This window comes from Schistocerca nitens, chromosome 3, assembly GCF_023898315.1.
Source record: "Schistocerca nitens isolate TAMUIC-IGC-003100 chromosome 3, iqSchNite1.1, whole genome shotgun sequence".
In the NCBI taxonomy this organism is placed as follows: Eukaryota; Metazoa; Arthropoda; class Insecta; order Orthoptera; family Acrididae; genus Schistocerca; species Schistocerca nitens.
Window position 1 is genome coordinate 741,178,426 of NC_064616.1, and position 15,916 is coordinate 741,194,341.

Genomic DNA, 15,916 nt, shown 5'->3' on the forward strand with positions numbered 1-15,916 from the left:
ATCTGTCTTTCAAATATCTGGGCAAACTGCCACAAAGTGATATGAAACTGAACAAGCATGTGAAGATTGTAGTAGGGAAGGTAAATGGTCAGCTTCAGTTGAATGGGAGAATTTTGGGAAAGCATGGTTCATCTGTGAAGGGGACCGGATACAGGAAACTATTGTGACCTCTTCTTCATTTTGCTCGAGTGTTTGGGATCCCCTTCAGCTCAGATTAAGGAAACCAACAAAGCAATTCAGAGGCAGGTTGCTAGAATTGTTGCCAGTAGGTTCGAACAACATGCAATTGTTACGGAGACACTTCGGTAACCCAAATGGAAGAAAGGTGATATTCTTTTCAAGGAATACTATTCAGAAAAATTAGAGAACTGGCATTTGAAGCTGACTGCAAAATTATTCTACTGCCACTAACACATTTCACGTAAGGACCATAAAGGTAACATATGAGAAATTAGGGCTCGTACAGAGGCATACAAACGGTTTTTTTCCCCCCTCTCTCTCTGTTTTCAAGTGGAACAGGAAAGGATATGACCAGTAGTGGTAGAGGGTACCCTCCATCACACACCGTATGTTGGCTTGCAGAATGTGTATGTAAATATAGATCTCTGTGCACCACATTCCATAAATGTTCTACTGAGTTCATACTAAAGAAATGGCACAGGTGTGCCACTCCTTGAAGCCTGCTAGATGAACCTTAAAGTCACATTTAGGCATTCTTTCTTGAAATAGCATATGAGCTTTAAGCTAAAGGAACTTACTTGAAGGGCAGCATATACTACTAGAGCAACATTTTACACATGTGAGAAATTGAAATATGTTGGTCACAGGACTGGGATCTTATCAGGTGTTATTCAGTACATTGGCTTGACAGTCAAGCAGTTGATCAAGGAGTTGTCATCAACTATCTTAGTTTTGAATTGTGGATAAACTACCCAGTATACAGAAAATCCCTTGCCAGTTCAGTGGTGCAAACAGGCTACTTGCAGTTGGGCACAGAAGCCACTGTATTACATGTGTGCTGCTTACTCAATTTCCCTAGCACAGTGTTTATGAAGGATGTAGAAAGCCACTATTGGATACAGTAAGCATGAAATCTTGACTGCTGAGTCACAATACACATTGGTACAAAGTGTAGACAGAGTAGAAGTGTGTCAAAAATCACTAAGTGATTCATCTCACTTTTAAATAGGGTGCAATTCAAGTAGGTGGTGGAGATATTCTCATGTGGGAGTGGTAGATGTTTAGATGGGATAAAAATGACACCCTTGTATGTCTGCCATGAGCACATTCACCTTCTGATCACACTCTCAGACGTTTCTAACACAATGTGGAACACTTTATGAACATCACAGTGCCTGTGCACCATAACCTGTACTGTCATGATACAGTAACAACTTTCAAAATTGTTTACAAGAACATAAAAATGAGCAACCTCATCTTCAGTGGCAGTAAATCATCATTACTTCACAGACTGTGCCATTAAGATGGCCACTCCAGCAGGAGTGAATAATAACTCAACCATGCACCATGTAGTTGACATTAGAGACAAATGTAGTCATCTCTCTTTGAGAATTTTGTCCGTGTTGTACAGTCTTTGAATTTCCAACCAAAATAAAATAATATTTAACACAAAGTCAATCTATAGAACTAGTAGTCAGGCTTCTGATATAACAAACATCAGTTTCTATGCATGACATAGTGGATAGTTTAATAACTGAAGGTCAGAAACATTCATTACATTTGCAAATACCCACATTCATAATGTGGTGCTCAATTGAAAATTATGGATATAAAATATGCTACAGTAGTGTGAAAAAGTTCACATGTAAATTAAACCTGCTCCATGGCATACTTTTGTGTTACCACACACACACTATTTGAGTAAGGATTAAATTACAAAATATTAAGAATTATTGAATAAAAATTTTATTACGTCCCAAGATTCATTCATTTCTGCTATTAATTAAAGCAAATTTATTGCTGAACACAGTGACAGATCCACCTGTCTATTACACTAGAAGATACAGTCTTATTTGTTTCATCAGAGTCAGCCTATCAAACAAAAGGCTATTTCTCACTGAAACTTATATGAAGCAAGCACGTCTTAAATTTTAATCACAGAACCACCACACAATGTCAACACATTGTAACATCAAAGAACCTTTTGCAAAGGCTCATTATTCCTTCTGGAAGAATGTTACAGTCCTATTTATAATGTAGGAATCTAATCTAGTTTGTAGTGGAATGCTAAGATTCCTCACTTTGATGAGGCACAGTAGTTTTATGAATGAACTTATAGAACATAGTACCTCATGGCTAAGAGAAAGGTAAAGCACTGCTCAGAAATATATATTCTCAGAAATCACAGTTCTCATAAACAGTGATTATGTAACAGTTTTAAAAAAGCACTAAGCTTCAGTTTCTTTAGGAAACTTCTCTTTCGGTGGATACATGGGATACAGTTCCAACGTTGATGGTGCTGTGGGCATGTTGTTGTGTATATAGTCATTAAGTTTCTGGCTTAGTTCATCTAATACTTCTGCGAAGACAATAGTGTTCATGTTCTGTCCAAGTAAGTACAGAAGCAGAAAGTCTCCTATCTGTAAAAGAAAACATACAAAACTCTTTATCTGGACAATTTGTTCACAAGATGTACTTAATTTGTGCAGTCTACAAACACGTCAATGGTCTGTTAAATTTCAATCAATGGTTATTTTATAAAATCTAATAATGCAGCTTACTCATCATACAGAAAAATTCCAGTCCCAATAGTGAAATGCACTTACTTGCATTTTTTCCACAATAGCAGTAACACCATTTGGTGACCCAAATCTGAAACGTCGTTTAAGAATAGTTTCCCTGACTGATGGGAGAACTACAATAACTAGGCTGTACAGGAGAGCAAGCCCTGACAGAACTGCCAGAATAATAAGCCAAAACCATAGGAATATGTATATCTTTTCATTGATTATATTCAGAGCCAGCACACACAGAGCATCATGTTTCTGAATAGTTCCTGCAATGAAAATGAGTTTATTTAGAAAAAAACCAGTGCAATTTTGTTACAAATAATGGATACTTGTTCTTTGGTGACAATCAGTTGCATTTCTATCTTTCAGAAAACGAACTTAGTTTGTGTACATTACCTGAGGCACCATATTTGTGGAAAGTGCACTTTGTCACTCTTGGGAAAACTACCACCATAGGATCAGTTCGATTTTCTTGATTACGGCCTGAGAAACTCAGTACTTCTGTCCCATATGTCATGAAAGCCCCTCCCAGGAAGACATCAATGAATACGATGTTGCCAATCTAGATGAGGGAAAAGTATCAGAAGTCTCATCATATCACCAGAGGTAAACAGCTTAAATTTCTCTGAAGCAGTTACTTCCTTGCCTTTTACTTACCACATTAACAAAATTAAGAGCTTCACAAAAGAAGTAGCCCGAAGCATAAAAATTATGCAGGTGAAGTGTGTCAATAATATACTGCACAAGGCGTGACTGCCTGGCACGTCGGTCTTCATTTGTGGTAGCAAGAGCACCACGCATACCATCACTTATCAGACGTACTTTTCCTTCTTCCCAGTTTTTCCAAATCCAGTGTGGCACATAGAACAGAACTCCCTAGAACAAGTAAAAGTGTTTTCCATATCAACAAGAATTGTATGTCTATTGTTTGCAGGTACAGAACACAAGAAAATTGTTAACAAATCTGTCATGTTGACATATGTTTATGTATACATTGAATTCACAGACTGTCATCCACAATACTTACAGGTTTCTCAGTGAAAGGCAACAAAAATTTTTCCTGCATATTTGTATGATGATTCTGTTGGCTCAGTACAGCATTATGAGTATCTAGAAATGGGGGATTTAAATTCCTGGAGCAGGGATCAGCAACTTTTTTTGAACAGCCAATGGTGAACGAAGACATAATCCTCAGGTCACAACTTCTCTCGGGGTAGCATTTTGCTGTTTCACTATAGTCACTATGCAAACCCTGGCACCAAAACATAATTATAGTTCATTCATCCTAGCTAGTATCTGTGTCAATATTGCTCGCTCTGCAAATTTAATATCCCTCTAATTTGGAGTTCCTTAAATGATACAGATTTAAGGGGAATCTCTTAAGCACTTCTGGGAATGTACACTACTATCATTATCAACTCTAAATAGACTGACACTATTCCTATTTAATTTTATGAATAATATTTTTACTGAAGATTTTCCTTCAGTTCATTACTCCATTGATGATTTATGTATGAGCATAGAGTATTAAAACTACCTGAAAGTTTTGTTCATGCAAATGTGGGAACATATGATTTCCCAACCTGAACTTAAATTGTGTATCTAAACACAAGTTACATTCAGAAGTGACTTTTTCTGGATTCTAATAACAAATGTAGACGGAGTCCAGCAGGTTTTCTCACATTAAATCTGTTTAGTTTTATTGTGAACTTACCTGAAAGAACAGCATAAATGGCACCCACTGGTAATAAGAATGGTAATGAGTTTCATTATCTTCATCAACATAATTGCCTAATCCTGGGTGAGCAACATGGGTTCCAACAGGTTTTCCTTGTTGATGAGGCAATGTGAATGTTGATGTTATCCAGCAATATGTGTTGATAACATGGCAAGCAACAGCACCATCATTTATACAATTTATAGGCTCACCTACAAAAATTATAGATTTTTAGAGTGAGACACACACTTTCTGAACATGTACACAAAGTGTTATTACTAAGTCATCTGTCATAATCTGTTTCTACAATCTTAAACACAGATGAAATATTTCAAGTCTCCTTATCAAGTTGTGACTACTAGCTGCACATAAAATTATTTGATTGGTTGTTCACCACCACCACCACCACCACCACCACCACCACCACCACGTCTTACTGGTACTTTTAGAAATTTTAAATGTAATCTTAACTTTTCACGTCTTAATTATTTTATTTTAATTTTTAAGACAATTTATCATTCACATTAACACAATTATGCCATGAATCCACAGTATATAGTCCAACTCTGAAAGAACTATTGGTATGTTTGTAATTAATGTTAAATATTAAAATGACACAGTCACATAAATTAATCCAAAAGCATTACTGCTTCTTAGAAATGTTTGTGTGTGGTCTATATTTTCCTTCAACAGTAAAGTGGAAGTGCGAGTAAGAACGTATCTGCTTGCTGTGAATTATAAAGTAGGACGAAAGATAGAGGATTTAACATCTTGATGTGGAGGCCATTAGAGACCAAAAAATAACTCGAATGAATGAGTACAGGTGAAAATTAGCCATAGACTTTTTCAAGGTGACCACCTAGGTATTTAGTTAAAGCACTTCACCTAAACAACAGGAAACTTGTTAGTACAGCAGGTCAAGTATTTGAACTGGCAACTACTTATTGAAAATGACAGTTTACACTACAAAGACTGAAAACAAACCTCATTAATGTGCCTTATTTTCCCCTTAAGAGTAGACACCAAAAGTGTATTGTATCATATAACAACAACACAAGGAAATTCCTTCAGTGATCTATATACAAATTTCAAGTAACATCTGTCACCGGACCTTTTTATGTCAGAAATACTGCCACAAGATTTTTCTCTCTTCGATCTCCTTAATAGTTTTTAGTGGCTAAGATTATGTTATACCTGACACAGAACTACAGTAAAGTACAGGAGTGAAGGATATTTACTGAAAGAAGATACATAAATAGCTGCTCGAGTTAACAAGGCACATAAAAGATTGTCAAGTTATATTCAGAATACAACCTCATCGTAACAGAGAGAAATGAAAAGATGTTTAACAGTTATGGCTAGAGAATAGACATACGTTACCTATAAGACTGTTAGCTGTGCACAGGATGCAGCAGAGGAACAAAATTGCTGATGTGACTCTGTAGTGACAGCGAAATACAACATTATCGATGACTGCCCTGTCAAGCAGATACCGAACCTTTACAAAACCAGCAACAGCAGATGCCAGACCAAGGACAGTCATCTTGTTTTACGTGTGTCCTCTATCTGAAACAAACATTTTCTTTCTGTCATTTTAAGGCTACACAAATTTTGTTGACTAACTAGGTAGACAGTTATGCAAGGTAAACACAGATATGCAAAAGATCTCTCTCTTTTTTAGTTCTGCATAATTTCATGGACAAAATTTATATTAGCAGCTGTATTTAAGAAACAGTGATGGGCTCAATGTGTGTCATCATCCATCACAAAATTACTTTTAAAATTTGTTTTTATTTGCATTAGTTATCATCTGACATATGGAAACCTTAATCATTTACAGCCCCACAATCTAAATATCCAGTTTCAAAACACAACAAATGCTGAGGTTTATTTTCAGGATAGCTGTGCCTGAAGTTTTTTTGATACAGCTGACTCAGATAACCTGAGATTTTCATATCTGAAAAACATGCATATTAATGATATTGGAATTACACCTTCAAAGCAACAAATTTTACACTTCTATTCTAAAACTAACCACTATAAATTATACGCAGTTATATGTATATTGATGGAGGAAGTTTAAAAATCCTCTGCGAGAAGTTTAAGCTATTTTGATAGACTTACTGCTTGCTAACATGCCATTACTTTTTATTGTTCAATTTAAATGACAGCAAGACTTCATCACATAAGCAAATATTACTGTACCCTTTATCAGCTCAAGGAGGCATTTTGTAAATGAGATTGTTGTCAAAACAATATGTATTTGGTATATATTAATCTGTTTCTGTGACACGAATCTGACAGTAGTCCCTCTTGTAGGATCTTTCCATTGCCATCTACCTTGACAAGAAAACTTCTCATGGTGTGTCTCAGAAGATGATTCTTTAAAATACCCATGCATACTCAGCACACATTTTGTTTGTTTGAAAGTGGAATTTTCACATCTATATTTGACTTTCATACATCATTCAAAAATGGCAGTTCTGGAATATCCACCTTTTAATTCAACACAACAATATTTTACAGAGTATCATATTTAAAGTAAGTTTTAAAAAATTACTCCTGCTATATTTGCCTTCCTATTGTAATATTAAGTCCTAAGCAATGAAATCCTTTATTTTTTCCAGTGTTTAATTCTCAGCTTTGTAGATTAGTAAGTATTCTCAAAATGATGCAGAAAGTTTGAGAGTTTCATGTTTTGTTGTTGACATCAGTTTAGGAGTAAAAACTCAGACCTGGCAAAGACAGGGTAAGAAATCTGTCATGCCTTTACGGAAACTATTCTGGCCATCACCAGAAGTGATTTTGGGGAAACCAGGATTGCTGCAAGTGTATTTGTATCTTACTGCCTCTTAGTAGGAGTTTAGTGTCCAAACCAAAATGTTTATGTAGACATGAGGTAGAAATAAGAGGTAACAACAGCTGCTTAATGTAAATAAGGAAGCACTAGCTATTTTCAGTGGCTCTCTTGCTAATTTTACTTTTAAATTTAATAATGAGCACTAGTAGTTTATAGCAGTTTGCTGAAAATTATTAAGGCAGTTTAGAACAGCTGCTCCACTTTGTTGATTTATACCTTGACTCATTTTCATTCCTGTACGTTCTCCTTCGAGAAAGGTTCAATGGAACAAAATGTCGAGTGAATTAATCACTTTGATAGTCACTAATGAACAGTAGTAGCTGTCAAGTTCAACAGACTCTTGCATTTATATAATTTTCGGTACCTTTCATGATGAAATATCCTGAAGCATTGTCAGACCACAACAGTAGCAGTAATTCCTTTTGTTTTCATCCATCAGGAATCAGGATGTTTTTAGTTCTTGCTCGTGTTCCCAAACAAGGTATCCCTTAGATGTAATATTTACATTTGGGAGGATTGGTGTTCATATCCCTGTCCGGTTCTCTGTTTCTCAAAACTGCTGGATGCTTCACCATAGATGACTGAACAATTTCTTTTGAGATTCATGGCCAATGAAACTTCTGCTCCAACCCTAATAATCTCATTGTTGACATGACAAACTAAGACTCCTTCCTTTAGATAACTATTCCATTAGTTTTCTGCATTTACACCCCAGCTACAAACATTTCCTATTGTCTGAAAAGCTGAGGATTCTATTTCAGTGTGCTACTCAGTTGTTAATCAAATAGCATTCGACAGTAAGATTCAATCCTATTTGCACATGTCACAGACAAATTTAAAACTATTCGTGTGGATGCAACATTAATTTGAGTACTTCATTTGTAATTTACGCTGCCATTTTTTTGTAATCTCTGATACAAGCAGGACATGGCTTTTCCCGATGTGTTGGAAATGTGATGTTTGAAAGTTTTGCCCGAGAAGGGAGTGCAGGGTTTGTTGCGAACATGTTGCCTGCAATAGCATTTGGAAAGCCAAAACGTCGCATACTGTTAAGTAAGTTTTCCAAGGTATTTATTGTTAAAACAATCACCTAGCCATTCATGCTTTGCTGTTACACAATACTGAAAAAATTTTAAAGCTGTTGTGCTACAAGTGATCGTACTTTATGGCTCGGCCAAAGTCATTAATTAATCGCAGCAATGTACGATTTTCCGCAGCGTGAGAATTTTTTCCATCGGTATTACGGAGCGCGAAACGAGTAAGCTGTCGTGAAAGCTAACGTCTAATTCTTGGAGGCGGCATGTCGAAGCCCGTAACAAACCGCATTTGGTATGGCCGAGACAAAGTGAGGGTGGCAGCTTGGCAACAGAGCCGACTCGGTGGCGGTGGCAGCGGCGGCGGCAGCAAGCAAGTAACGGACGGGCTCGGGCTCGCTGGAATGCGCTGGGGCCGGGCGCCGGATGGCGGCTTTATTCCACCCGCGAATAACACCTCCCTACCTGCCGACCAAATGTTCCCGCAGTAGTTGCTCAATCTTAAATCTTTCTCACTGTCACCGACCTTTCAGTAGGGGTCATTAGATACCGGATTTTGCCATGTGAGGAGAGTTAAACGATCTAAATCGGTGGACCTTGCAGAAGAATTGTTTTGCGCTGGCAAAATTCCAGTATGCAGCTACCAAAGAAAGTAAACTCTTCATTCGTATGTGGTAAAATAATTTAGCCTTCACCATGCAAGGTATGGCTGAAACGTTTTGATCGTAAATTGTGATGCACTTTTCTCCCTCAGAAGTTGTTGCACCCGCGAACGGAAATGTCTCAATATTCTGATTCTGTGCAACAGCATCTCATTTCCTCACAATGTCTCACGAAGCACGTTCGTCGACATCTTTGACTTCTCCACTCGAAAGAAAAACTTTTCTATGCTCTTCGCGTTTAAAGAAAAACGAGACCATAGTCGTCACTTTTGCCCAGACAATGAACTGCAGCTACACAAGCAAAGCTATGAATGGTGAACAAACCCGCAGGAAAAGTTCTAAATACAGTTTTCTTCGTGTCAGGAGACAATAACGCCATGTGACAACACTAGACAGCACTATCATGCGTTTAAGAGTTGTTTAAACGCATTTGACGTAAAAAAACTGGCCACAAACGCAGCAAGGAGTGGGAGTAATACAGGGAGGGGAAAGCCACGGGGAACTTAATTTAGCTGAGGTCGGTGGTTCCCCCGCCTTTGTCACTATTCCTACCTTTGAAAAATTCGAAGATTTGCTTGTTCCACCACAACTGTAATGTCTACACCCAATGAAACAGTACATTTCCTTGTGTGAATATGTCCTTGGTTTCAAATTAATCAGTTGTCATATTCCAAACCAAGTAAACCAGATGAAGGATAAAGCTTTCCAGAATTGTAATTTATCGAGTAACTTATCAGTGCCTTTTAGTAGTCAAAGTTTTCGTCCCGACTGTACGAGAGAAAGGATCACAATTTTTTCCGGTGTTTCCTGAAAAAAGAGCCAGTGCACTTTTTCATTGCCTTCCTGGGATTCCATAGTGAAGCCTGTTTGATATATATTGGTCTGTGCCACACGAATACGCCACAGAATACGACATTGCTTGCAGTAAGAATTTCTTGTCCACATCCAGATTTTACGGATACGACTGCGTGAGAAGAATCACTGGTAGTATCACGAAATATTTTTCGCGAATGCTTGGGAGCGGAAGCGCAGGAGGGAGAGGGCCCATCTCCATCACTTGACTCCAATTTGCTAGCAGCCAGCGCCAGCTCTGACTGGAATTTTAATCTTCGCAAGCTGACCTGTATCACTGGCCGCCGTCTATCGCACGTGCGCTGAATGACTATTAATCGAAACAAAATTTCAACGCTGTTCACGGCAGAAGAACGTCAAACTTACGTTCACAATGTTTAACACTCTTTCTTAGTTCTGCGAATCACGATGATCAGGATATACTGTGGAAGTATCCTGGAGCGTAATTCAACAAGGGCTACAATGTGCTCAGAAAGAGTGCAGTAAATATTGTGAAATGGAAAATGAAGTTCTTTAACACTTTGATAGCCGTACTCAAAGGTCAGTTCCTCACTTCCCTTACAACGGTATCTTCTTCACCACGAAAATGGATTATATTCAAACTGATGCTAGTGAACAGTCTTCGTATGATTTACGAGAGCCTGTACACATTGCTATCTAGATAAAACCCGTAAGAAAACGAAGGCAATTTTGTCAGAGTAGGCTACATTTTGCGTGAATACCTAATGGAAGCGGTTAACATTCCCTTTCAACTAAATTCCTCTAGGTAGCAACATAAAAACGTTACATCGATCTTTAATTGGTGGTGGCTTCGTTACATCGATCTTAAATTGGTGGTGGCTTCATTGTATTGTATGTGTGTTTGAAAGAAAGAAACAGAACATAAGTACCACCAAACTTCCCATTTATTTACAAGAAGCTTTGAGTAGGAACCCAATAACTAAAAAACTAAGTAAGGTACTGTACTAAATTTTGGCAATAGTATGCATTTCTTAATTGCACCTACGACGATAGAAAATTTACTGGGTAGCTCCTACACACTAATCAGATTTAGAGAAGTGTGTGTGTGTGTGTGTGTGTGTGTGTGTGTGTGTGTGTGTGTGTGTGTGTTTTAAACTACAATCTACTATACACTTATTCGTGTGTAAACTTATTTCTAATATCAAAATTATGAGAAACGATTGAACCATTTTTCTAAAATCTCACAAACGTCAGTCTCTTACGTCACTGAGTTCTGCCGTTTAAATTTGTGATAACACTTCGAATGTTTAGATTTATGCTGTAGCTCGTCTTGCTATTTGATGAAGCCCTGTAATTAGGTTAGCACACATATTTTTCATATTTAATACTTCTAGTGAAAATATTTTGTACTGGCGTCGATCCTTCGTTTCGTATTCTCTAATTATAAGTTACTGTTAGGCTGCATTCAGTTATAAATATTTTCAGCACATATAAACTAATTCAAATGCTTATAAAATAAACACTGATAGATTACACAAATTCTTGGTAAATGTAGAAAATCTTCATATAGCATTTAGTTTTCTGTACGTTTAGTACCTGAAGAGAGTAATTCGACTACATCGCATAAGGATTCTAAAACTACTTCTCACTAATTGCTTACCTACTTCTACACAATCAAAGAAAATCACGGGAAAGAAATGTTCATCGGTACAATATTCCATAAATTAGGTGACTTTGAACTTTGTACAGGTTGAGAAAAAAGGGTGCATATGGATTCGCAAACGCGTTGTTTAAGCGTCGACCTTTTATTTTTTTGTTACAGCTCTCACGAATTTCACGATATTAAATATACAACTATTCACGGAAGCTTAACTTCTTTCGGAGCACTCCACATATGGCGTAAAATAAAAGCAAGACTAGCCTAAAGCGAGTGTGACACTTTTAGGACAACCTGTCCGCGCACGGCTGAAAGCAACAACCTGTTGCAGGCGAACGCAGACACCTGCAGGAGGCAAGATAAGCTGCACTTTGTGAGCAGAGTGGCTTCTCGTTTCTCCCCCTCGCACAGATGTTCCCGCCTGACCTGCGCTTTGTTTAATAACTCTGAACAGGAGAAAGCAAGCGAAACAGCTGAAAGTCTGCCTTTGTATCTCGCACACCAGTACACAGTAGAAGAAAGGGCCAGAACAAACCTGGAATCCCAGATGAAATCCAATCACGGACACACGGCACTACACAGAGAGCAAGCGTTCACATAGAAGCGTTCTAGCGAGAGGCCGAGACAGTTGTGTAAGTTGACTCCAGATGCGGCTGTGGCGTGGCGTTGGCGTGTAGGTCGCGCGGAGTGGGGAGGGGAGGCTGCAGGCAGGCATCTCAAGCCAGCAGGGCCGCTGTCCTTGCTGCTAACTACCAACAGCTGCTCATCTTCGGGCTGCGGGCTTCAGACGTCGCACCCACACATCACTTTATGACAGATGGATAGTGTTTTAAATCCAGAAACGGATTCGTGTCATTATGATGCAACTCATAAAATTTCCGATGAGTGCCTTTCCGCGCAAAAATGAAAAGGAGAGGCAAGAGGAAGAGAGCAAAAAGTCTGCGGAGGAAAGTTAAAGTCAAATGGTATTTACAAATCAGATTTTAAAATTGATCTTGAAAATTGCCTAGTATGCACGTGAAGAAATACAAGTTCAAACGCTGCCGTAGCTGATGCACTATTGTAAATTCAATAGCCCATCCATTTGGAATAAGAATTACAGAGGGGTATTAACACGAAAGTAGAGCCCCGTAAAATATTACGTCTACCCACCTTCCTAGCAGTGATTGCTATCGCACTCTTTTGAAAATGCCTTTCATCGGTTTCGCAGTGGTTAAATCTAGATCGTAACCCTCTATCGTCGCTCTTCGGCTGAGGCGGTTCTAACAAAACCATGTACATTATATCAAAGTGGTGTTAAATCCTACCTTTTGATTAATTACTCCTGTACTTCTTTCCCGTTTGACGACAAAGAGTCACTCGGTACATAAATTAGAACAGTTTATCTGGCTAAAGACATTTCACGTTACGCGGTCAACGAATGTGTCAAGACCATCAAAACTTGGTTAACTGTTCACTTGTAAATATGTTAATCCACTTGTTTGTATAAAGTACATACATAAGCATCGGAGCCGGGAGAGCGTCAGCATCAGCGTGTTATGGGACCGCTGATATATATTTAAAAACTATCAACCCACACATTGGTTTTCGGATTCACACATCCTGGCCAACTAAACCATGAGACACTTCAAGGACTTACAAGGACATACATACGCGTCAAAAGAATGACTCGTAAAGTAGTAAGGTGTACATGAAACTAGTCCTGCAGCTCAGCACATTCTCTTTTCGCCTTGAACTGTCAGAACAAGAGCATCCTCTGCACCCAAGATACGCCGAAAGTCAAACCACTATTTAGACACGAGGGACTGATCTCGTGTTAAAGCAGCTATTCTCATTTAATGGTACACTGTCAGTTAGCATGGGCGGTAGTGTTATCCGTAGAACAAACTCTTCTGATTAGTTTGCAAGTGTAAAATAACAGGTTACTACTCTGCTCATAAACACTATTATTCATTTAAATATGTAAAGCATTAAAACCGTCGCCGCATTCTTGTTTTGTGTGCCGTGAAACAAAATCAAAGTCGCTGCTACAGCCATCTATACATACACTCCGCAAGCCACCGTACGGTGTTTGGCGGAGGGTAAATAGTGTACCAGTAAGTACGGTATACTGATGATAGAAAGGTTGCTAGTTGCTCCACTTGTTCAGTATAGAAAGTGATTGGTACCCCGTTACTTCCTGTGGTTTTTTTCCGTCGAGCTAGATGAACTGTTTTTTAATTCCGTGCTCAGTTAATTCCAATTACATGTTAATGGCTTTTCCAGGACACTATATCCAGTTCCTGCGTGAGTTTGTACCGAATGTTTTTAAGCAGAAGCACACCAGGTTAATAGACATGTTCGTGCAGAGACGCATAGGGAAACAGGAAGGAACATAAGTCGTGGATCGCATCCATGCGATTTGCACACCCTCCATGTTTGTGTGTTATCGCCAAGCAGTTTTAACCACCTGTGCCGGTGAATGCCAGCCTGATTCACCTATTAATACCTTAATTGTCGACATAACTTTTCTTTAAAGGGCTGAAACGACTCCAGGAAAATGATTCTAAACGTAAGTGGAGAAAACATAATTAGAAGGAAAAGAAAATTACTTAAATGCACTAAAATGAAAATAGGTCGATAGAGGTGACATCAGCGAAGATGCATTGTCATGAAAATCTATTCACTTGTGCTGATCCTTTTACGTAATGAATATGTTGCGTCAATTGAAAATTTGATACAAACCGAAATCCGGTTCGAGTACCGGTCCAGCACAAATTTTCAGTTGCCACTACATACTCACAGAAGGAGGGAAAAAGAGAAAAAAAAAAAAAAAAACGCGCCAGGGAGAAACGTTACGCATGTGAAGGCTTCGATACAGCAGGTAAGATGCGATAGTTCATTTTCTTGTTGGAAAGTGGAGAAGCATTAGGTGCTAAAGGAAAGCTGGCACATTGCAGAAATATTACACTGATCAGCCAAAACATTATGACCACTGCGTACTTCGACGTTGGATGACGCCTGGACGCGTTGCGGGATTGTGACGTAGTAACGAAAGCATGAAAGTGGATCAAACATGGACGAGGTATCAACCTAGCGAAGATGTCGGCTGTAAATGGGGAAATCCATTGAGATAAGTTACTTTGACAAAGGATAGATTATTATTACGCAGAGCCTGTGGAAGATTACCTCGAAAACGGCGAAACTGGTCGAATGTTCACGTGCTACTGTCGTGAGCATCTACGGAAAGAGGTAGGGCAGTGAAACTACCACTAGGCACTAAATGGTTGGATGTCCACGCGTCTTCACAGAACGTGCGGTTCGGAGGCTTTTCTGCTCTGTAAGGTGTCTCTGCCGAATGATCACAATGCTGGTGCACGAGCAAGGGTTTCGGAGCGCACCATTCATCGTACATTGCTGAACATGGAGCCCCGCAGCAGACCACCTCTTCTTGTTCACATGTTGAGCCAACGACATAATCAATTACGATTTCTGTGGGCACGAGACCATCGGGATTCGTCCGTCGATCAACGGGAGCGTGTCGTCTCTTCGGGTGAATCACATTTTTGCTACACTAGGTAGATGGTCATCTCCACAAAAGCAGTCATCCTAGTGAACGGCGGTCCGAAAGGACGCAGGCTTGTGGGAGGAGTGTTATGCTATGAGACACATTCTCCTGCGCTTGCAAGATACCTGTGGTAGCAATCGAAGACACGCTGATAGCTGCGAACCATCTGTATACCTTCATGCTTGATGTTTTCCCCGACAGCAATGTCATCTTTCATCAGTATAATTGTCCGTGTTTGAGGAGCATTATAATGAACTTACGGCGACCAAATTCGTCTGACGTAAATCCTATGGAACCCATCTGGGTCGCTATCGGGCGCCATCACCGCGTACGCAAATCAGCGGCCCGTTATTTACGCGATTCACGTGACCTGCGCATAGAGACAATGCCGCACACCTCCACAAACCTATCAACAAACTGTCTGATCCCTGATAAGCTGACTGATGTACGTCGTTTTAAATACGGTCAAACAAACTGTTAAACATGTGGTTATAATGTTTTGGCTCATCAGTGTAGTTGCAGCTGAGAACTTTATTCGTAATAGCCTAGACTTAGAGTAACAACGAGGCGCACAACTGTACAAGAGACGCCATTCGGCCAATATGGCGTTCCAAAATGTATGTTTTGGTTCGGAAAATTATAGCCTATAACCTACGTAATCTAACTAGACCACACAATGCTATTCATCACTCACTCGCTCTGCCGAGTGAGTTACTCAAGCACGACTCACGACTCGTCCTCACAGCTTTATTTCCGCAAGTACCTTCCAAACTCCACAGTATTTCTCCTGTGATACTTGGAGGACTATCACTCCTGGAAGGAAGATAGCTCAGTCGGTAGACCTCTTGCCCGCGAAAGGCACAGGTCCAGAGTTCG

At 39.2% G+C, this 15,916-nt stretch overlaps 2 protein-coding genes across 3 annotated transcripts in view; one reads left to right on the plus strand and one right to left on the minus strand.

The window, feature by feature from the left end:
- The window catches only part of LOC126248717 (dedicator of cytokinesis protein 3), a 1,129,652-nt gene that overhangs the window by 752,778 nt on the left and 360,958 nt on the right, over positions 1 to 15,916 (plus strand). The window lies entirely within an intron of this gene.
- On the minus strand, positions 1,911 to 12,184 carry LOC126248716 (innexin inx3). 2 transcript variants are annotated; one of them, XM_049950020.1, is made up of 7 exons: positions 12,029 to 12,184; positions 5,848 to 6,033; positions 4,465 to 4,679; positions 3,408 to 3,626; positions 3,147 to 3,312; positions 2,787 to 3,016; positions 1,911 to 2,600 (listed from the first exon to the last, which is right to left on the minus strand). In XM_049950020.1, the coding sequence occupies exons 2-7, from the start codon at positions 6,008 to 6,010 to the stop codon at positions 2,409 to 2,411; spliced, it is 1,185 nt and encodes a 394-aa protein (XP_049805977.1). In that variant the 5' UTR covers positions 6,011 to 6,033; positions 12,029 to 12,184; the 3' UTR covers positions 1,911 to 2,408. The 2 variants fall into 2 exon arrangements, with proteins under 2 accessions (XP_049805977.1, XP_049805978.1); XM_049950021.1 differs by lacking the exon at positions 12,029 to 12,184 and adding an exon at positions 11,433 to 11,457.

Bases quoted from the DNA above. Each gene is read 5' to 3' on its own strand.
- LOC126248716 (XM_049950020.1), bottom strand. From the start codon at position 6,010: ATGACTGTCCTTGGTCTGGCATCTGCTGTTGCTGGTTTTGTAAAGGTT. The intron at 4,680-5,847 runs GTAACGTATGTC...TAATTTTTGTAG, and splicing joins CACAGCTAACAGTCTTATAG to GTGAGCCTATAAATTGTATA. The intron at 3,313-3,407 runs GTAAGTAAAAGG...TCCCTCATCTAG, and splicing joins CTCTTAATTTTGTTAATGTG to ATTGGCAACATCGTATTCAT.